The 23,157-nt window shown below is 43.2% G+C and overlaps 1 protein-coding gene and 1 long non-coding RNA gene across 2 annotated transcripts in view; both read right to left on the bottom strand.

Moving 5' to 3' along the window:
- The window catches only part of LOC147201115 (kazrin-like), a 99,555-nt gene extending 80,366 nt beyond the window's left edge, over nt 1-19,189 (bottom strand). The window contains exons 1-3 of the mRNA XM_086117496.1: nt 18,875-19,189; nt 18,699-18,794; nt 2,956-3,119 (exon numbers count right to left, since the gene is read on the bottom strand). Coding sequence (XP_085973622.1) covers nt 2,956-3,119; nt 18,699-18,780 — 246 coding nt within the window. The 5' untranslated portion in view covers nt 18,781-18,794; nt 18,875-19,189. The remainder of the gene's footprint in view (nt 1-2,955; nt 3,120-18,698; nt 18,795-18,874) is intronic.
- A 625-nt stretch (nt 19,190-19,814) lies between these two features.
- LOC147201116 (uncharacterized) lies at nt 19,815-22,407 on the bottom strand. The gene is made up of 3 exons (XR_015101590.1): nt 22,283-22,407; nt 22,140-22,200; nt 19,815-20,561 (listed from the first exon to the last, which is right to left on the bottom strand). It is a non-coding gene; the product is annotated as an uncharacterized LOC147201116 (long non-coding RNA).
- Between the last annotated feature and the right edge of the window lie 750 nt (nt 22,408-23,157).

The raw sequence follows: 23,157 nt of genomic DNA on the forward strand, positions 1-23,157 counted from the left end.
CGTTTTTGCGGTTTTTCGACATGTTCAAAGTGCACTTTGACAAGAAGAACTGGCTGACAACGGAGACTGCTTCGTTCAAATGTTTTTTTTTTCAGTGACAGAAAGAAAACCTTTGCAGTTCTTGATGTGTACGCTCAAAATGTCTGCCACTTGCAAGCAAGCAAAGAGCATCTCATCGAAGCACTCGCCGAGGTTGCGCCTAACGGATCCCGCCTTTCAAGAAGCAAACTGGTTTCCGTGGCGACATCATGGAAAGCCAACCACGACCATTGCAATAAACATACTCAACGGCATCAAGCAATTGTGTTTTTTTTTCCAGAGCTGACGTGTCTAAGTTTGACACGTGCAAATTAAAAGCCACTTTCAACGTTTGATTGACTGGCAAAAAGTAATATTGGTTTGATGCAATGGCAGCGGGGGAAAATCCGGATGATAACTTGAGCATGTTTCCTCTCCATTTCTCCCTCTCTCTCTTTTGCTTCACTTTATCTCCTTCCTAAGTCGGTCATTCTGTCATCATTTCAGAAGGCGCTGAATGGAAAAACCGTCGCCACAAAGTAGCTCGCGAACGCCTCAGACCTCTCCCTGGATCATTAGTCTCCCCAATCTATTTTGTTTTCCTTTTGGCTCAGACTCATACTCTAACTTTAATTATTTCATGATCGATAATGAATTAAGCTGGATCTAGCAGGGTTTTAATTGAAATGACTACATTGGTAAGATTAAGGCTCAGTCATAGCAAGCTTCAAACATCACTTTGTAAAGTTTCGCCCGTGTTCAACTCAAAAGTGAACCCAAACAAATAAATCAACGTGAATGACCAGATATGCTCTTTTTGAAGAGTATTTATATATTTGTGACCTTTGTAAAAAAAAAAAGGATGGCCAGAATTTTTTAATCTACAATGATTTAATGAGGGTCACTTTACTGCGACTTGCACCTTGTTAAATGCTCTCCTTTCACGCAGTCTGGCTTTGAACGCATTTTACCTCACCTTGACCACATAACCAATAAAACAGTGTCCGGTAGTGATTTTAATTGCAACCGCTTCTGCATGTATTATTCCGCTCTTGTCTGACTTGAGTTCCTACGGTTAAAAAAAAAAAAGGAAAAAAATGTGTATTATGTTTTCAGACAAACATTTTAATCGAGGGTGGCGGGGGCGCACAGAGGTGCGTGCTGCCTTTTTAAGATTCTACTGTAGCGCGCCACATTTAAAAGGATGCGATGGACCACCTTGACCGGCCATGATTGAAGCCAGATGTGACCTCTCCCACAGCGGCGCACACCTCCCTCTCTTACATCTGCCGGGCTTGCGCGCGTCAGTCTTTGTGCATGCTTTCAGCAGATGTATTTAAAAATCATGAATTCATTTTACATGATCTTTCAGAAGCTTCATGATCCGGCTGTGGCCTGCCTCACCTCATGCAACCCAGGAGAATACATACCTCGCTTTTCGACCATAATCCGTTCCAGAAGGCTGTTCGAAAACCGAAACCACACTTAAAATTAAAAAAAGAAATATCTTTATTGAACACGTCTGCTCATAATGGAATGCTACACGAGGAAGCCTCACTTCCTCGTCTACCCGTCACTTCCTCATGTAAGGAAGGCGAGAGGAGTCAAGTGGCGCATTCAAGTGCGCTCAGTTTGTTCGAGAACCGATTTTCGGTCGTAATCCGAGGCATAAAAAACTCTAAATTTTTGGCCGAAAACCGATTTGCTTGAGAACAGAGACGTTCGAAAATCAAGGTTTGACTGTATTGTCAATCAAAAAATGGCAAACATAGTGGGGGCTGCATACTTTTCAATATAATGATCCCCACACGATGGAGATCCTCAGAATGACTTTGACATCAGGAACGAGTGTAAACAACCTCTGTTGGCTGTCGTCGTAGCAACAGACAGCCTCCCTGTGAACCACATCTTTTGTCGTGCGCAGACTATTTCAATCTTTCTGACAGAGCCTTCTAACTCGCCCACTTTCAATGGAAGAGATGACGAGAACATACACACAAATCATTGCTCCAGCAGCCACCAAAGTTCCTCGTCATCCATCAACCGCCAAGTCTAGTCCTCAAAAGCAGCGGAACAAAGTGCGGGCGGAACGCGTTTGACCTCAGCTCGCAGGTGAGAGCGCAGTCGAGTCAACGACTCAGGACGAATGCGCCGGGCGTCTCACATTCATCATCAAGTGCAAGGGAACGTTTTGAAATAAAGGGGAGGAACGCGATAAGGATGACTTGTCATTCTAGAGGAGAAAGGGTCACTTGATACATTGATGAAAATATATTCGCCTCCTTTCAACATTTGTAGGATTACAAACTATTTTGGAAAATTGAATGATAGAGCGTCATCATAGAATAACCAACCAATAATGGAAAGAATAATTACGATAGTAATCATATGACACACTTGTAAAATGATTATGTCCAGGTATTGCGATATGAATACCAGTAATAGTATCTCATGTCATTTATTAGCTATCATAATTATAAATTAGTGATGTCATTTTTTTCAACAAAATACACAATTTAATTGCCACAGTCAAAAAAAAACCTAAACAAGACTAACTATAAACCGGAAATGTGTCTGTGTTGGAGGTGTCAATCTGCGGTTGACTTACCGTGTTCAAAAACACAATTACAACAAAATACGAATCACGTATCACCCCTAAAAATAAAAAAACATGTAAACGTTGGGACTTTTGGTCATGAGCTTGTCCGTTTTGATGAAAATGGCACATTTATTCATTTGGTTGAGGATTTTATTCATTTTCATGATAATTCAGGTCTTGCGGTTCGTCTCGCTGAAGTTTGGCTTCTGTTTTTGTAAGATCAGTTAACGACTGACTGAAATAAACCACGACTGATAAAATGACAAAAAATTCGGACAAATAAACACAGTCACTTGGATACAAAATATGATCAAATAGAAAAGTGAAAATGTTTTTACCTGCGCATCCATGAGCAGGTGTCTCATGAGGGTCATGGATTTGGTAAAGGGGTCCCCGTCCTGCTCTCTGGTCAGGAAGTGATGCTCGTCATCACTCAGGCTCCACGGCCGGCTCAACATGAACTGAGCGATCTGGTCGTTGAGGCTGTTGAGCGACTGGACGGCTGCGTGCGGGGAAAAGACAAAGTCATTTGCGGCACCCACCAACGTCTTCTCATCATCTCTCGCACGCTGAGCGTTTGGTATGTCTGCATGCTAATGAGAATCCTCTCGATGAAGTCGCTGTGATCCTTCCTCAGCGAATGAAATTCTCGTTTTGGACAACAAGGGGGAACACATTAGGACAAATCCATTAGCCAGACACAGAAACCCACATTTGCTCAATTATGTGATATGATTCTTCCCGGGGACCGCCGCCGTCATAATGCCATTTATGTCTTGTTGCAGTTAATGGCCGTTACAGCAGTGTTTTGCACCACTTTGTCTCGCTGGGTTTGTGCAAAGTGGGTCTTTTTTGTGGTGTCAGACATTGTGGAAGAATTGTCTTTCGAACGGAAAGTCACGTTTCACCGCAGGGACGTGTGCACAAAAGTCAGCGCGAGATCATCAGAGAGAGCGAACATGCTGCCCTTAAACAGAACTTATCTAGTTTTTCAATCAATTACTTAATTAAAATGGATATTGTGTGTGTGTGTGTGTGTGTGTGTGTTTGTGAGGCAAAAAGTTAAGTTTCACAGAATTAAGGGGAAAAAAAGGAGTGGGGGTTTTACAGGATTAATCAGCAGCAATGCACTCGTGGTGTCTGCATGAATGAAGCCGTGTTGTAATCCCACAACAATGTTTTCACTGCAGGGAGGCGTGCATTGCATGTTAATGAACAATAATTTACGCCACACACTAGAGCTGGGCAATATGACGGTATATCGTGAGTGCAAAGACGATAGGAAAGTGTTTATCGTGTCACTTTTGTGCTATCTACAAATTTGAAAATATAAAAAAATAAAAGGGCAATGCATGCTGGATGCTACTTAACCACACAACGCTCAAAATGTTTTGCAATGTGGCTTCGGAGTCTAAATTTACATTTTGATCTTGATCAAAACAAAGAAATAGCAACATTGAGCTTCACAGATTTTTACGTTTTTCCTACAATTGAACGACGGAGGGGCATGTGCGGGTAGTCTACTTTGCAGGTCGCGGTGAGATCAGTGCTATATGGCTACTTAGGCCGCAGTAGCTTGCTGGCAATGAGCTTCGGCTAGCTACTACCGCTCGTAAACACGTTGCAATTTTTTTTTCCTATGTCTGTAATCACAATCTCCATTATGGCGAATAAGATACACTTCTTACAAATGTCATTCCCACAAAAAGATTAAGAGGCGTAATTAACAAAAGACAGAGAAGCTATGCCACTTGCTAAGCTAACGTAATATGATCGATCGTGAAAGACCGAATTAAGTGCTTGGGTGCACTTCAAAGGGGTCTCGCTGGAACCACGTCAAAGCGTAGCATAATCCACTTGGAACAGCAAATCTCAGGCAATTTAATAATTGTCTGGAAATAAAAAAGAGACAACATAATGCCACACACACTGCTATCCAGGAAACAGTGGTTATGGTTGTCACGGCATCCCCCAAGTCAGCTGAGAGGGGTGGCCTAGAAGAAGAAAAGTATATTCTATTGACGATAAGCGATTCAGAAAAGTAATGCATCTAGTGTACTGAATATTGCTATATCATAATATAATATTCGTAATATGATTTGTTTTCACAATACAGCTCTGAGTTTTGCTTTTGCGATCTGCACTATAAATGTTCTCAAACGTCCCTGAAGACATTTGTAAAACACACACATTTATTTTTTTTAGCGATACCTTCAAATCCCTGCCTACAGTATATTGTCAGGCGGTAAAATTATTAAAAGGGCCAACAATATATTAGCAGCTTTAGACTCGCAGAATACAACAGCCAAGGTTAACTTTTCACCACAAGTATCAAAGATTTACGAGCACTCCTCGCCAGCCTTGTCTGGTATTCCGGCAAAGACTTTTTACGAGGGCGCGACGGCCCCGCAGCTAGCAGGCATCAAATCAGCCAACGATAAAGGTGGATAAAATGTTTATGACAAGTGGCTGACAAGGGAATTTAAATCTCGCCTTCAATGTTTACAAGGTGCGCACATCTGGCCCTGTCGATGTGCGGTTGGGGGATGGAGGGGTCAAACAAGACGCTACCACGGAAAAGACGACGGGCTATCAAATTGTGAGAGCGGATACGCCCTCCGCTCTTCCACTTCTGATACAATTTGTCATTTCACAATCAGAACTGTGACACTTCAAAGTGAAAGGATGACATCATACGGTCAGGGTTTGGGAGTGAGTGCTCAGGTTGGGGGAATGGAGTTAGGTCAAAAGAACAAAGTGCGGTTACAGTTCAATTGTTTGGGTCGAATGAACAATCTCAGGCTACATTTGTTAGGGTTAGGGGGTTCGCGTTAAGAGTCAAAAGTACAATCTCAGTCAAAACCAGTCATGATATTTGGGATTTTGGGAGTGCGGTTCGGGTTCGGTTTAGGTCTGGGCGATGGGGTCTAACAAATAATTTCAGCCCACATTGGTTAGGGTTAGCCTATTAGGGTTAAGAGGTTATAGTTGGGTTCAGGGACTACGTTTGTTTTGGGGGTTGGGTTCGAATAATAATTTCAATCCACCAGTTAGGGTAAAAAGGAACCCTCGCGGCAATTACATTTGCTCAATATGATTTATTTGGTTGTTCGTAACAGAACTTTAAGATCGAAAATCATTTCCAGTTGAATACATTGTGTAGAAACTTTATTTGCCCGTATGCCGCCATTGTTTCGATGCATTCTGGGTAGTGACGTAGAATGGTTGCTGGCCATATTGCTGCACTGTGCTGAGTAAAGCAAAACAAATGCGAACTCCTATTATCATCGGCGAATAGAAGTCAAAATGCCACACCGCGTGGCTTTTTGAATGTGATTTTCAATCAAAGGAGAATTTTAAAAAAAAGTGAGGTAAGCCTCCAAAGCTTTCCTAAGGAAAGGAAGTTTAAAAAATCGTGGGAGGACACGGTTGGAAGAGTCCGCCTGCCCAAAGACCTCCGGCTGTGCTCTCCTCGTGTGTCTGGCTATCGACGAGGGTTAAAATAAAATGCAGTGCCAACCATATTTCCTCACAAGGAGCCTCAACGCCCACGTGCGTTGTGTGAAAACGTGGTAATAGACACACAAAGATATGAGGCGGACACGCACCGGAACCACGCTTCTTCGGTAGCTGCAGTTGTGGACGACCCCCGGCCACTGACTCAAATTCGCAGTGGAGGAAACAAACAACGCTAAATGCCGGTCAAGCAGCCGGACATCTGTAAGTCTACAACATTTACCGCTTCTTTTTCTCAGTCGGCATCGGGAAATAGCTTCCCCGAAGACACCACTGAAAATGACCAACTCGAGCTCCTGCGTTTTGCATGTTTAGAACGATTTTCACTCAAAATCCGGGCTGCAGTGTGTGTTGAGTTCTGTGGCATCAGCACACAATTTCTGGTTGATATACGATATTCCACCGCCGCCTTTTGACTTCCCAACAGTTCTGTGACAGAGCGTGGCATTCTGACTCCTTTTCGCGCATGTGAGTAGTAGTTCGCATTTGTTTGGCTGAGCTCGGCAGAAAGCAGCTACCCAGAATGCATTGTGACAATAGCGGTGTACATGTAAATAAAGTTTCTACTTTAAACTGGAAATTATTTTCAAAAACATGATGTTATAGTTGAGATGAACAATCAACAAGATCTTATAGAGCAAACATGCCATTTCAGTCAGGGATCCTTTGAAGGTGTGGCAGATGCATGTTGGGGTCAAAAGGACATCGTCAGTCCACAACATTTGGGGTTAGGCTCAATCACAATATTGGACCACGGAGGAGAATCACACGTGTCAACGGATGGCGAAGTGAGTACAAATGCTATAAACAAAAGAATGAACAAAATCCACCAAGCAACACAAGAATCAATCAATAGAAAGTACTTGAGATATTTGTAAATGGTATACTGTTATCCCCTTTCTGAAACATTCATCAAGCACATTCAACATTACTCTTTCACAGCAAGTCACAACAAGAACAAATCTCTGAACCCTGGTGAGCCTTCAAAGGGATGCCACAGGGCTCCTAAGTAAGGCATAGTCACTTCTTAAAACAATACAACATACTTTGGGTGGATTATTAGACTGGGTGAAGGTTGTTGTCTGCAATAAGTACTTTGCAAATAACAACTTGGTATAACTGACCCAACAATGTCAGAAACAGGGGTACTGTCTGGAGCCATTTGAGGTAAAAACTACCCATATGCACCCCCAAAAAATTCCAGAAGCAAAAAGCTACAGATGCTGCACGTTTTGCCTCGCATTCCATGTGAAATGTGCACAGCCCAGTACATTCTTTGAAAACAACCACGGGAGCAAAGTAACATCAACAATGAGCTCTAATGGGGCATGTGAACCCATACCAGTCTCGGGAAGAAGCAATAGAATGTATATAAGAAAACAAAGAACGATCAGGAGTGTGTTTATAAAAGTCCAAAACACCCACTATTATTCTGTCCAACATAAAACTGTGTTAAAAGTCACTCTTTGCCTCAGTATGCTTGGGGCACCATTACTTCTGTGTCGGATAGCCTCTGCCAAGGCAATTTGACAAGGTTCCAAGAGCTCCATTTGGAGCCAAAAGGTCCAGAATGGTGGGAATGAACAATATGAGGCAATCGCACACCAGAGCGCTGAGCTTCATTTCCAAGATGATGGTGCCAGAACAAATACCCTGTGCAGTTTTAGCGAGGCCAAAAGGAGTCCACACTGGACTGCAACCAGAGCAATAACTCCACCTTGAACTGTCACATGTGAAAAGATGGACTTTTAATGTGGGGTGGGTTGAATGTATCAATTAGGGCTCGGCAATGTTGGCTCTTTGCGAAAGCCTGCAGCACGGTTGGCCACACCAGCATGTGGGTCCAATTTAACAAATCCTCTTGAGAAATTGGACACGTCACTTTTGTCAGTTTCAAGTTATTCCGGGAATCATTGTAGGTTTTTCTTTCTTTACGGCTACTAGCAATTCTATCCAATTCTGTGTGTCGATTAATTTATATCTTTTTTTTTAAACAAAAGCACATCTGATACGAGAGGTTTATTTTGGAAGACATCCACTGAAAACGAGCAGCTGCCTAGCATTTAACCTTGATCGATGGAACTAAAAATATGTGTTGATGTTCATAGGCAAGATTGCGCTGCAGGAAAAAAAATGGAACAAAAAATAAAGACCGCAAAAATGCATTTGAATGTAAACGAACAACTGCAGTTTTCTTGTAGCCAATAGTTCCTCCATTGAAAAGTATGGCTCACCCTCACACACACACACACACACACACACACACACACACACACACACACACGGTTCAATTCTCTTATCCCACTTTCTCTTGGTTCTTTAATTTATTCTTCTTTACTTCCAATTCCTCCCATATTATCATCTTGGATTATACAAAAAAAAAATTAAGTTACACAAAAATGTGCAGTTCAAAAATTCTACCAAGAAGATTTGCAGGATTATGCAAAAACTAGCTGGTAAAATGATGCAAATAAGCATTTAGTTCCAAAATAACTAGTTAATTAGCCATCTGGTTAGTTAGCAGGATTACTGAAAAAAAATGCTTGGGTGATAACAGTTGAGAATCCCTGAGCAACGCTCCAATTTATGAACAAAAATGTAAGGGCACATCTTTTAATATTTGAATTAATCTAGCAGGGGAGTTTGCTAGCTATGGATGAACTTGATTCTTTTGAATCCTAACAGACAAGTTGAGGATGAACCAGAAGAGAGGCTTCATGTTTTCTTCCATTTCCATGTCCTGAAACTGCACTCATCCTGTGTCATCGCTTCTGTCCACACTTTGACACTCAATACTTGTGGTCAATTTATTTGCTGCTCAGTAAATGTAATATGTTCAAGCCAAGTCAGAAACTGCGCAAGGAAACCTCTGGTGGATAGCTTTACGAGATTCTCCAAATGTATGAATAGCAAATGTGAATTTTAAATAAGACACGGCTCACTCGCACTCCGGTAGTCCTTTCACAATAAAGCCAAATCATTTCTGCAAGGTTTCGCTATTTCAGTTGATATGGAAACAGCAGCTAATTGCTTGCAGATATAAACATACAAAAAACACAGACTGTATTCCCACGTGCAAAAAGTTCTCTGCAGTAGATGATAACTTTGCTTTTGAAGCCTTTTAGGTGTGATAAGTCACAGAAAAAAAAGTGGCTTGGAGTCTTTGGGGAATGACTGGTGCCGGAGGGTGCAGCTTTTATATGCAGGAGAGGCAACGCTGCCCCCGTCTGGTCACTCGCAGACATTTTCATATGATGTTTTTCTCTGATTTTCCCCGCAATCAACATTGGGGGTTTTTCACCTGACCCGACTGCACTAGCCGGCTTGGGTTCAGTTCATACTCATTGACAGTGAGTAGAACTAGTCATCTGTCTTTCTATTGGCCCTGTTATTGACTGGTGATCAGTACAGGTTGTAGTTTGCCTTTGGCCTCAAGTCAGCTGGGACAGGCTGCAGCGAGCCAAGACCCAAACGAGATTAAGCGGTGCAGAAAATGGCTGAACGGATATTTAATTGGCACCCCCGGGCCTATAAATACACTCAAGTTCATGGGACTTTGGTCTAGCCAGACTTGCTCACCGTCTCCCAAGCACTTCCCAACAGGTTTGCCACAACCTTTGATACGTGAAATGGCTGTGGCCAAAAGACTCATTTTGACTAAATGGGAATTCATCTTCTCGGCCATCAATTCAGAGGTTGTATGATAGGAACATTGACACTGGCTATACTGTATACGGTCAAGTGTGACCTATTGCACAGCAACATGAGCAACTGTGGTGTCTCCCAGTGGAGATGGACGGGATGGCAGCGAAGGGAAGGGAGAGGACTCCCGACTAAAGGTTCAGTCATCTTAACTAATCACATGTTTTTGACATCTCGTATTCCACCATGGTGGCTATTTCATCAGTACTGACAAATAACAGGAAAATAAATTTAAAAAACAAGCACTGAGAGAAGTGGACCCCCCCCCCCCCCCAACAAAAAGTTTTGCAAAGTTTCTTTGGCTTGCAATGGGGAGTGGGGGAGGGGGTGTTTCAAATTGGAAATCATTTTATTTTCAGGCCACATCACCCTGGCCTAACTGGTGACGTCTGAGGTCATGTGGCAGACACGACAATAAGTACAGCTACACAATACAAGGTCAAACAGCACAAGGTTGACATTTGCGCAAATGTCAGAGCCATGATGAAATATTTTCATCACGTTCTGCACTGAACGTTCTTCTTTCAAGTGCAGCTTAGTCGGGATTCAACGCGCTGCTCATCCAGCCACTTCAGTGACACCAACTTCTCGTCAGACATCCGCACACCCACGTACGTACGTACACTTACCCGCACACACTTATTTTTGACTTTTGCCCATGTAGTGTGCTCATTAGCTCTTCCAGTTTTTAAACCTGACTCAACTTTGTTGTTCTACTTCTTCCTTTCATAACTTTGCTGCTGTGAATCGGGAATTTCTCCATTGCGAGACTAATAAAGGTTTTCTTATCTTAACTTTGTTCTTGGAACTTCTTCATCTCCACATGTAGGGTTCACACTTTGAAAAATGCTGGGCTGTTTTCCTAGCCCAGCCCCCGCTTAGCTGAGAATTTTGAGTTACTTTTACCCAAGGTTGTGTTCATTTATAGATCATATCCATCCATCCCTTTTCTGATCCGCTTTATCCTCACGAGGGTCGCCGGCGTGCTGGAGCCTTGCCCAGCCGCCTCCTGCCTGAAGACGGCTGGGAAAGGCTCCAGCACAACAGCAACCCTTGAGGATGAGCGTCTCGGATAATGGATGGATGCTTTATTTAGGTTCAGATTTTATTAGTTTTAGTATTTTTTTAAATGTATGTTACATTTATCGAGTGCCTGGAAAAAAACCTCACAAAGTACAGCAATCCCAAAATAAACAGTAAATTAAGCCAAAAATGTCATTTATGATATTAATCGACAAAGACAAAGGACATGTTTGCCCTATTATTGCTAATTTGTTTAGTTTTATCAAACTAAGATGTAGTTTTCTTTAAATGTACTAAAATATTTGAGCAATTTTATTCGTAGTTATTTATTAGTTACCTTGTAACCCGGTGACCGATTTCTTGGCAGTTTTAACTACTAATCCATAAAAACGATTAAAAATGTCATATCTTCAACAGTCATTGGGCTAAGAGGGTAATGTAAAGTGACAGACTTTAAAAACACCCTGCATATATGTGCCATGCTTTGTGTAAACGACGGATATTTTGTGGTCGGAACATTGAGGCGTTCACCATGCGAGAGAGTGTGCCTTGCATGTTAAAAAGAAGCACCCAAGAGAATGAGCTACATTTCATCACCACAGGGGCGACTGATGCATATTTATACGGGTGGCGGGGAGGGAGCCAACAAGACTTCTCCTCGGGAACGCGCTCGCTCTGCATCACGCCGCTGCACAACTCCCGAATGTTGTACAACACCAGCAAGAAAGACAACGCAAAAGTTGGATGGACCTTGCAGTCGTTCGCCCTGAAACCATCATGCAACGATTTCGGGGGATATTCCAATAAACGTTAATATTAGGACTTTATTGTCCTAAAATGGCAATTGATTTCTCATCACTCAGGTTATGTCGTGAACTTTCTCATGTTGGCCTGTTTGGCTGCCGTTTCTTTTGTTTGTCCTTCCCCCTCCTCCCTGGTCTGGAGAAGAGGCCCGATGATGATGATGATGATGATGATGACCCAATTGGATGTCACTGTACGGATTCTGCTCTGACCGACTTTGACAAGATCTGTGCAGACGGGGCTAGACAAGATTTGGGGTGGACCAACTACACATGGGGATGGTGCTTTGAAGAATTTTTTCACTGACCAACCGGGTCGGGTTTTGAGGAGGGACCACCTCTCCGGCGGTGACTTCCTACAGCGTTTCATTTTGATAAACTGACTTAAAAAAAAAACAACTGTTCCGACATTGTATCGCACAATATTGTGTTAAATGTTGCCCACTTTGCATCAATTGTAGATTGGTCATCCTGAAAAGGGGGGTTCTCCCATCTGTGGCCCCTTCTCAAGGTTTCTCATTTTTTCAATTGTTTTTATTTGGGGGTGGGGGTGGGGGTTCCTTGCCCTCCTCGGCGTTAAGCTCTTTGGGAAGTCTTTAATGTTTGTCAACGTTGGGCATGTGAGACTTTTTATGATTCCGGGCTGTATAAATAAATTTGACTTGACTGGACATTACATGGGCGGCGGCTCGGTGGTCCAGTGGTTAGCACGTCGACTTCACAGTGCAGAGGTTCAATTCCAGCTCCGGCCTCCTGTGGCGTTTGCATGTTCTCCCCGTGCCTGCGTGGGTTTTCTCCGGGTACTCCGGTTTCCTCCCACATTCCAAAAACATGCATGACAGGCTGATTGGACACTCAAAATTGTCCCTAGGTGTGAGTGTGAGCATGGATGGTTGTTTGTCTCTATGTGCCCTACGATTGGCTGGCAACCGGTGTCCCCCGCCTACTGCCCAAAGACAGCCCCCCGCCCTGCGACCCTTGTGAGGATAAGGCGGATGGGAAAATGAATGAACATTAATTCTTGTAAAACACTGACTTATTTCTCATCATACATCTTTGTTTTTATGAAGTCATCACTATTTTCTACAAAAAAAAAAAACAACTTTTATTTTGGATGTAATTTTTCAACTTTGGTCTGTGAATATTTTGGATTTTTTTTTTCATAGCAAAGCCCAGCAGTAATGGCCTTGGGGCTTTTTCCAAGTTACTCCCAAAAAAACACATGCAGGATTTATATGAATAATGCATCCCTTTTGGTACTTAATTGTGGTGAGACCACGCTGGCTGGCAATGCGGCTGCAGATAAAGGGGAAAGAGAGCGAGTGTGGAGTTTCAAGCAGAGAGTGGGCACTAGGAGGCAGATATGTGGAGTCAGCAGACATTCCAGTACATGACCCAATGATGCAGAAAAACGCAGCTATGACAGCAAACACGGAAACCACTGCCGTGGCGTATAAAATTCACTCCGGATATTTTAATAACAACATCTTTTTACTTTCTTCTCTGTTCGTATCCAGGACCGGATTTCCTGTTGAACATGTTAAGCTATTCTGCGAAAGCTGCTCCCTCTCAAAAGCTCTCAAGCTGCGCGTGTGGAGTTGATGCGGCAACGAGCACATCCGGCTACTTTTAAGTGCTGGAGATGTGAGGGCGTTAAATCTGATGGAGCATGTTCACAGTAGGTGAATACACAAGTATATTCAGCTTGTGTGCAGCTACTTGAAATGGGTACACTCACATACACAGGTTTCAATTTAAAACAGTGTCCAAACATGAGTTACTTTAAAAATGAAGAGCATAACAACCACCGATACCATGCCCCTCATGAGGGTCGCGGGTGTGCTGGAGCCTATTCGAGCTGTCTTCCGGGCAGTAGGTGGGGGACACCCTTGAACTGGTTGCCAGCCAATCGCGGGGCACAAACAGACGAACAACCATCCGTGCCCACGCTCACACCGTGAGACAATTTCTGAGTGTTCCATTTAACCTGCCGTGTATGTTTTTGGGATGTGGGAGGAAATCGGAGTACTCTGAGAAAACCCACGCAGGCCCGGGGAGAACATGTAAACTCCACGCAGGAAGGCCGGTGCCGGAATCCAGCCCTCCACCTCTGCACTGTGAGGCCAATATGCTAACCAGTCAACCACCGAGTCACCTTACTTTGCAATGTAGATCATATAAATAGAGTAAAACAAGCTACTTATTTATAAAACTAGTTAGGTTAGCTACCTAGCAGTTAGCTAACAAATATCAGACAAAAACTAGTTCATTGGGAGGATTACATAGAACAACTCCAGTGATGGAACTACCGTTGTTAAGCACAAACACTGAACCCCCGGTGTTAGCCAACTCCTCTTACTTTATTGACTGCCTTGACGGAGTTGGCGGCGGGGAGCTAATGAAGATGCATGCGTCTCGCCGCCAGCAAGGAAGTCGAGGAGCTTATGCAAACGCGAGTCTTTAAACACCTCATAAGTGAGCATGTTTATATACGAGGCAAACAAGTGATACAGATTCAGTGAGGCTGATTGGATCGGGCAGTAATTAAACTGAGCAGCGTGTGGACGGAAGCTTTCACCATTAGGATATTTAAACTGGGACCAACAAGGGAGGCTCTGCTGGAATTCCTTAACACCGCATATGAGGGGGAAGGGGGGGGGGGGCATGCAGACCTCACACAGGAGGGCCTGAGATTTGAACACAGATGCTCAACTGCGACGCAGATGTGCTAACCACTTGGCAACCGTGCCGCCATGACGACAAAGATTAGCTACAAAAGTCATAACAAGGAGTGAGCCAATGATGATACAGTCAGACCATGAAGGAAGTACTTCATTAGAAACCCAAGTCAAAGCAAGCGGAGACCAAGCCAATCGAGTGCGTTAAACGTGCTTTTATTATGCTTGCAAAAGCGACATATTTGGTCACCACAAGGTTAAAACGCATTCAGATTACAAACGGTATATATTAGCAACATTTAACAAGTCATTCAGGGCGCACGGGTGTATCTAATGAAGTGTGCAGGGAGCGTACGGCGTTTAGAATGTAAAAATAGCGGCGATGCTCTGGCTTTGAACCTCCACGGAGACGCCTCTCTTTGGCAATAACTGTAACGGATGCGTCATAAAGCCCCCATATGGAGACGGATGCAACTGCTGAGAATTTCACCCAAGAGGCCTCCTCTTGCCTTCCCACACTATGATTTATATATTTTTTGGGCCATGACATTACAATAACATTTCAAGTGAAGCCTTTCAACGTTGCTCCCGAAAACCTTGATAGCCTCCACTTGTCAATCAATAATTTAGCCTCTGCAGCGGTTCCCTACGTACCACCTCATATAACTGCATTATGAATATGATGCCCTCGTCGTGGGATGCGGACTCCTCATCAAACTGCTGATGTGCGGAAAAAAATCACGCAGAGATGATCCATGTCTGAGTGATGCGTAAAATGGAAATATGACATTTTCATGGCTTCAAGTACAAATAGTTAGGTCTGCCCACGGCTCAACTGTAAAGTTACACAACCAATAAAATTTGGGGTGAGCTGTCTGTTGAGGGGGGAAAAAAAGGCTCTTTAAATCGTCAGATTGGGCTGTCACAGTTATGGGTGTCTCTGCTGAATGTGCTGAAACCATCTACTCAACGTCAACTGTCAGTCAGATACCACTACAAGTCCTGGAATTAAAGATGCTCGTTTGTGTAGCTTTTTTGTTACGCCGACAAATAACTATATGGTTGAGACATGAAACTATCCAGTACAGTGAAACTCCTCTACAATGAAATCATGTTTGCAGCAAGACATTTTTCACAACAGGGGGTTTTTCACTGGAGCAAATTTTATCTCACACATTTTATTTTGCTTCCTCCGTCTTTCATTTTGATCACTTTTACCCTCTCTTTCAGCATCAGGGCTCTTCTCGTCTTAGCTGTTGACATCCAAAGGTCCGTTTTGTAGCCATTTTAGCAGTGCAACGTTCTTGCTGCGTCTGAAACTAACAATAACAAATACTTCCTTGACTATTGGGCATGTGTAAACCAGTGTGGTGGTTGCTGTTGCCGTTTCTGAACGAAGCAGTAGAGGTCGCTGTTGGATTAGACTTTTGCGGAAGGCTTGTTTTCGTTGTAGTGAATCTCGTCATGAGACAAGAGCAGAGAAAAAGATTTCGTACAACGGAATAGGGGGATTTTTCATCGTAGGGGGAGCAGAAAAGTAGGAATGGCTTTCATGCATGAACATTTTTTCACATTAGGGGGTATTTTTCGCCCACGTAGGTTTCGTTGTTGAGGAGTTTCACTGTAACTGTTGAAAGCCTCCGGTGGCTGTAATACCTTAGGCCGAGTTGCCGTAGATCTTTTCCATGTCAGGACAACGAAGCACTCTAAAGCGGCCGCGATCGTCCAAAGCCCCTATCCACACGCTATCTGTCAAGTCTGACCGTATCCCATCTTTCTCTCCGTGACATGCGCGCACTCATGACAGAGAATGAGGAGCTCTAAAACCTGTCGTACACCGAGCCGAGCGATCCGGCTGAACCAGACCGAACCATCGTGCGGCCTAGCTTTCATGGGTGGCCTGCGGTCATCCACTTGTTTTACACGGCCTTGCCAATCAAAATGCACCAACCCCAAAAATACTTCTCCGAGTTTTAAGCTAGCGAGACCCAGCCAACTGCCATCAAACCAAACAGATAGTTAATACAGTACACATATGCTGTGTGATGCAACAATACTTCGCGGCGACTATATTTATAATTTTATGTGTGGATGAAACAAAATATGCACATGAGCAACGTACACTGTCCACCAGGTTGGGTCAGTGAGTGAATGAGGGTGAGCCAGCCTCGCAAAATATCCACATACAGTATTCGCTTTTATTCTTGCCCACTTCCGGTCTTTGTAGCAAGCCGCTTCTTCCTTGACTATCACACTATGTTGTTGTGGTTTAATTTGCTCGCATTGCTGGTTTTGCTCCTCGCTTGCTTGACCCAGTCTTCTGCCACTGTCTCACCTGGATAGACTCCCTCCAAGAAAGTCAAACTCAAGCCACAGAGCCCTGAAACCCTGCACTGTGAGATTTATTCATCTGCCTCGTGCCAAACCAATCTTCATGCTCCAGAGAACAACAATAAAAGTTATTACCAACTTAAGTCGATGCTGTAGTGCAGCAATTGGGTCGTTAACGTACCCGCCCCAATTTCTATTGTGGTGAATGATTTGGAAGACATACAGCATACTGTATAAACACTCAATGCAATCAGTTGCCCCTCGACTTGCCAATGTGCAAACAAACGAGAAATGAGAGTTACGTAACTAACCACTTTGTAACATCTTGTTGTTTGTAAGTATTCATGATTTGTCTTCTAAATGGTAACATAACATACTGCAGTAGGGGGAGGCAGGGTGCACTCATTTTGAAAAAAATAATCACAATTTTCCCTGCCACAGAATTGAAATGATTTGTTCCCGGTCCTCTGACCAAATATCTTTTTAATGTTTTTTTTTTAAACAAATACAAACAAACTGTAATCTGCAATGCCAGTAGACAATATATTTATTGTACAGGTTTGGTCTTATCGTCCAACTCTTTTTGACCAAAGATCTACTTTTCAAGCAGGCAGCCTCCCACAATCGACCCGTCCCTGCACATGTATGCAGACACTCATGCATGCCACCATGAACAACAGCCATAACGGACCCTAACATGAACGAAACAGAAAAATAACCAAGTTACAAGACAAGACTGCGTGCCTTAGTGGAAGACCTGACACTGATAGGCAGGGACACGCGTTTGTAGTGCGTTAAGTACAGAAACATCATGATCGTAGCTTGCGTATAGCGTTTTAAAATGCTACCGCTGGCACTCCAGAACCCCATCCTATGGCAATGCCATTGGTGCATTGCAGATCAAACAAACTTGGAATGAGAATTGCACACTATTGACTGCTAACTTCCTGTGATGCAGGTGACCATTTTTTCAAAAAAAAATAAATAAATAGTAACTACTTTTTTTATGGATGTGAAACTGATAGGATGCTTACAGTGCAGTGTACAGTAAAACAAAAATAGATATCAATAACGTGTGCACACACACTATATTTTTTTTCTTTCCCTATTTGCCATCACACTCCCCTGGGTTGACTTGGGACCAGTCCGCGGACGATCGCTTGACCAGGAGCCACGAGTCGTGCACTCCTGTCTAATAGGTTAGACTTACCCAAAAATAAAAGGTGAATGAACCATTATTTAGATGAACGACAATTTATTTACCGACTTCAGTTAGACTTGTTAACTGACTAAGCGTTTTGACTTTGCAGTCTTTGAAGCGTTCAATAAGAGAGCTTCACAAAATTCTAACAAACAAGTGTGGCGTAAGTATTAGTCACCAAGTTAAAAATGCAAATAACTGTGGCTTTATCACTTCAATTTTTTCATGTCTCATCCAACAATGATATGTACACATGTGAACCGCTCTGATTAAGCACTTAAATTATCTGGACACAATATAAGTAATACAATTGACCAAAATAAGGCATTTTGCTCATCATGCCAACCGAAAATTGCACTCTTGTACATTCAAATGTCAATTTGTATTTGATGAATTGTTCTTGTGAACAGCGGCTCGTGCGCCATTCCGATCGATGCGTGCCGCACACATTAAATGTGCGTGGCATAATGTCTGCTCAGAGGCATACAATTAATGTACAGCATCATGTTAAATCAACTCCGAAAGAAAAAGCCATCTGCTCCTCCTCCTAGCTTCCTTTAGCATCAATGATGGTCGAGGGGGATCTGTTGCATGAACTAAATGAGAAAAGAGACTAATGGGAAGGTTGGCAGGGGGGACTTGCGCGCAGTCGAGGAGCGATGGGGACCCTTTTAAAAAGTCCTCTGAGAGTCTTGCAAAATTGATGACAACATAATCTCACATTACACTACGAGCGTTTGTAAATTTACATTTTTGTCCTTTGTTTGCCCATTTTACGGCAGGCGGCGTCAAAGGAGGGGTGACATAGAAAGGAAACGTCAACTCACTGGCTTGCATCAGCTGTCCCTGGCGCCCGAACACCTGAGAGAAGGTGGCGTCCTGGCTGCAGCAGGTGAGCGTATCCTCCATGGCGGCTGCGGTGGCTACAAGAGAGCGGGGAGGCGCGTCACAGCGGGATGGAGAGAGTGGGGAAGGAGGGAAGTAAGGAAGGAACGGGGCTTACCTTCCAAAACAACGCCCGCTTCCTACCCGCTGCCGTTGAGGGAGCAGACGCAGCCCCGTTAGCTCGCAGCGATGTGAGCCAGAAGTGCTCGCTGTGCAGATGATGGGAATAAGGAGGGAGGCTGGGAGGATGGGGAGAAGTTGTGGGCAAAGGGAGGGGCTGGGGAAGGAGGTGTCAGTGGGAAAGTGCCTTCTTGGATGGGGAAGGCATCGACGCTTCAGGTGGCGGGCTCAAGGATGGCAATAAATGCTTTTGCATGATTATTTCATACAGACACGGTGTTAAGTTTCACGTTTGGGTCTAAACAACCGGCTACCACAAAGAAGTAGTCGTCGTGTTTCTCTGGTCTCTTTGTGTAGGATTTTTTTTTCTTTTTAACATAAATTCATAGTTAATGCAGAGCTGTGATTCATTTGTGAATTCTGAATTTGTGAAAGATTGGGCTCAAGATAAAATTAGTGAAGAAAAATCATGTTGCTTTTTCAGTCTTTAGTGACTCAACAGCAAACAGCTAGACGGTGACATTTTTGTACTTCACGTGTTTTAGACTTAATACAGAGAACTCATTTTGTTGCAAATCACCGCTGTCTGTATGGTCAGTCAGTCCTCATGTGGTCTGTAATTGTTTACAATGTGTGGAAAATTTCTTGAGCAAATCTACGAACTGCCTTGACACTGTGAGAAGTGTGTTTTACTGTTGCTCCACTACACCTTGCAGCATGTTGCCTCAAGATTGAAAGTGGATGTGAAAATAGGTTAGATAGACTTGACTTGGCCTGTTTTGGTCAAAACTGACATTCATAATGCTTCATGGCAGAAACCGTTCGCCACGATGATAAATTTGTATGCAGATTTATTTCTACCAACTGCAATTGTTTTTTTTTTGTACCACCAATGGCTCTTTAACCCTTTCGGGGACAGCGGTTACTACAGTGGACAATTTACCATTTTATGAGGTTACAGGGTGCATGTAAGGGTTAACCTTTGAAATAGTGTTTGGGTAGATGTATGTCAGCACAGTTAGTATTCCCATCCATCCATCCATTTTCTGATCCGCTTATCCTCACAAGGGTCGCAGGGCGTGCTGGAGCCTATCCGAGCTGTCTTCGGGGAGTAGGCAGGGGAATACCCTTGAACTGGTTGGCAGCCAGTTGCACATAAGGACAATTTAGAGTTTTGCATTAACCTGCCATGCATGTTTTTGGAATGTGGGAGGAAACCGGAGGACCCGAAGAAAACCCACACAGGGGCAGGGGGAAAACATGCAAACTCCACACAGAAGGCCGGAGCCGGAATCGAACTTTGCACCTCTGCACTGTGAGGCGGACGTGTTCTGAACTGACCTGGCTGATAAATCCTTCTCAGTTGTGCTGTTTCAAGAACTTGGGGGAGGGGCGATTGAGGACGTTTCCAAAATGTGTTTTGTATTTAATACAGAAGTAGCATCTAGGGATGCTAATTTCCTCTGACTGGAATATGTTTTAAATTTCATGCAGAGATGGCGTGAAAGAAATCTGGGCAATTCTTTTGATCGACTGTACATCATTTCCGCCCTATGCCTCCCCTTCATTTCCACACCTTCACTTCACTTCACTTCCTCCCCTTCGTGTTCCATTTCATGCAAATCCCCTCCATCCATTTCAAGGCTCGGCCTGCTGCCAGGAACGTCGAGAGGTTAATCGCCGCCCTGTGATGAGGACCGGGGAGTGGAAAAAATATATATAAATAAAAAGAGAATGAAGAAGAGGAGAAAAGGTCTGAGAAGAAACTGATTAATTAGTTGAAGTATGTAGCGAAAATTGGGTAATGAGTCAAAACAAATCCCACGCGGTGCGCAACCCAAGGAGATCAAAGAGCACATGCTGGCGTCAAATTACATCAATATAAAATACTCTCGCAGGCCTCAGAGGCTCTGTTAGTTTGGGATACAGTTGGCATGGCAACTTCAGACCAACTTGCCACATTCCCTTTTCTAGTTGTAGAGGGGTGGGGGTAGGGGGGGCCATGATTCTCAAGCTTCTACTCTGGTTGCAATGCAGGGTGAAACGAGGTGGCCAGCTGCACGGAATTGCATTTTCTTGAAACGACTGAGAGTGCAGCGTTATGCCACAAAGAAAAATATTTGACCATTTGACAGCCCCCCCCCCCCCACACACACACACACACGCCTGGTGCAACATAAACTACAGTCATAAAGTGCACCGTCGCAGGGCTGGCACATACCGTATGATAACCCAGCGATCCCCAACCACTGAGCCCAGCACATTTAGTGCGTTGAGATCATCAGAGATATTACCCAATCTCACGTAATTGGGCTAACAATTATCATTTATTCACTACAAATAAGACCAGTCTTCATATCTCTATGAGGGCAATGTACAGTCCCCTCCAAAGGTATTGGAAGGTGATGTCAATTTCTTGTGTTGTATACTGCAGACAAGTTCAGGATTGCAGCTTTGATTTGATAGTATTTACATCTGGCTGTGTTAAAAAACTCAGTCAAGAGCACATTTTGTTCGTTTGGATGCATGTTTAAATTTCAAGACGGAATGCTTTTGATTTCAGAATTAATTCTGCTACTACCATCGTGAGTTGTATCATCAAAAGCACTTTGAAAGAAGAGGTATTGTGCTCTCTCACTACTTTGTGGTTCAATTCTTGCGGGTTCACTTTATTTCATCTGTTGCAATTTTATCTCACTGTTGTGGCACATTTTCTTGCTATTTTCTTGCCTTTTACGTTGGACCGGTCAAAAAATGTTGAATTGAAATTTGTTTAAAAACGAGACCATCAAAATTCGACAACTTGAGCAAGCGCAAAATGTTTACCTGCAAAGGTTATATCTGGTGCAGTGGTTCTGAACCTGGGTTCGATCGAACTCTTGGGGTTCGATGAATCCATCTCAGGGGTTCGACAGAGCCTCTACCATAATTTAAAAAAGCTTAAGACTTAGGTCTAGAATTTATATTTACTTTCTTCTGTTTTTAATAAACGCATATTTTATGTCTAGAATTTGTAAAACAATAAAATAAAATAAAATTTAAAAATCTTATTTTTATTTTTCACGAAAGAAGGGTTCGATGAATGTGCATATGAACTGGTTGGATTCGGTACCTCTAACAAGGTTAAGAACCACTGATCTAGTGCATTTGAAGTTTATGGTGGCATTTGGCCAAAATATCATCTCGCTCCATTTTTTTAGACTGGTGTATGCATGCGCCTTGTTTTTATTCAGGTTGGGAAAAGCAAGTAATACAAGCCTTACCTCCATCTTGTGGTTCAGGTGGAACCAGCACATCAGGTACTGCAACACGATGGGTTGCGTTCTAATGAAAGCAAAGCACATGTTCAAGACTTCAATGCAAATAAAAAGCACGCCGTGTATGTCACGAGCAACTGAGCACTCACCAGGCTTTGGAAGCTAACGATGAGATAAACGTGGTGGCAGCAAAAACAGGAACTTCGTGTTGCAGCTGCCATGGAAAAGCGACTAAATACTTCATACAAAAACACAGACAACCCGTAGTTAACCAATTACGCTCCACACAAATCCGGATCAACACTATCAACTAGGTGGCAGTATCGTTCCATCATTAGATACCTTTTCCCTCTCCCGTGTCTGTCAGGCATTTTCAAGAGCGAGTACCGTAGTTTTACAATGCAATCGGTAACATGGTTACACTTCTGAGTGTCAAACATCTGCAATGCTTTTGTCGACATTTCCAATTACCCCACAGATGGTAAACTTCTGCGGGTATTAATGTAATTTGATATATTTTCTCTCTCCCACAGTAAATTGCGAACTCATCTCCATCCTTGCGTTAGTTGTGCAACAGCCATTCCCCACGTACGTATACGTCATCATTTTAAATGCAGTTTTTGTTTGTTTTATGAGTGTATTTTTTAGAAATAAATTCCAACCAACATTTCATTTGTAGGCACTTTCCAGTCCAATCCGAAGCTCATTGCTTCAGTTTTTTCTTTTGAAAAGAATGGGGGGGGGGGGGGGGGGGAAACAACAAATCCAAGGGCACGGTAAGAAACAAATCACTTTTGTTGGGTCAATTATAGCAATATTTTACTTGAGGTCATTCGGGATGTTCATCTTATAACACAACTTTTCCATTATCGCTGCAAGGCAAAACACTTTTTTTGATTCATTGTGGAAATATAAATTAGGGTCCATTCATAGTGTTCAATTGACTTTCCCATGTCCATGCTACAAGTGTTTCGAGCGGCGTCTGCATTGTCTGTGCTCGATTCACGGAAAAGTGTTCATTAAA

This window comes from Hippocampus guttulatus, chromosome 8 (assembly GCF_054856545.1).
Source record: "Hippocampus guttulatus isolate MCC_2025c chromosome 8, RoL_Hgut_1.0, whole genome shotgun sequence".
NCBI lineage: Eukaryota > Metazoa > Chordata > Actinopteri > Syngnathiformes > Syngnathidae > Hippocampus > Hippocampus guttulatus.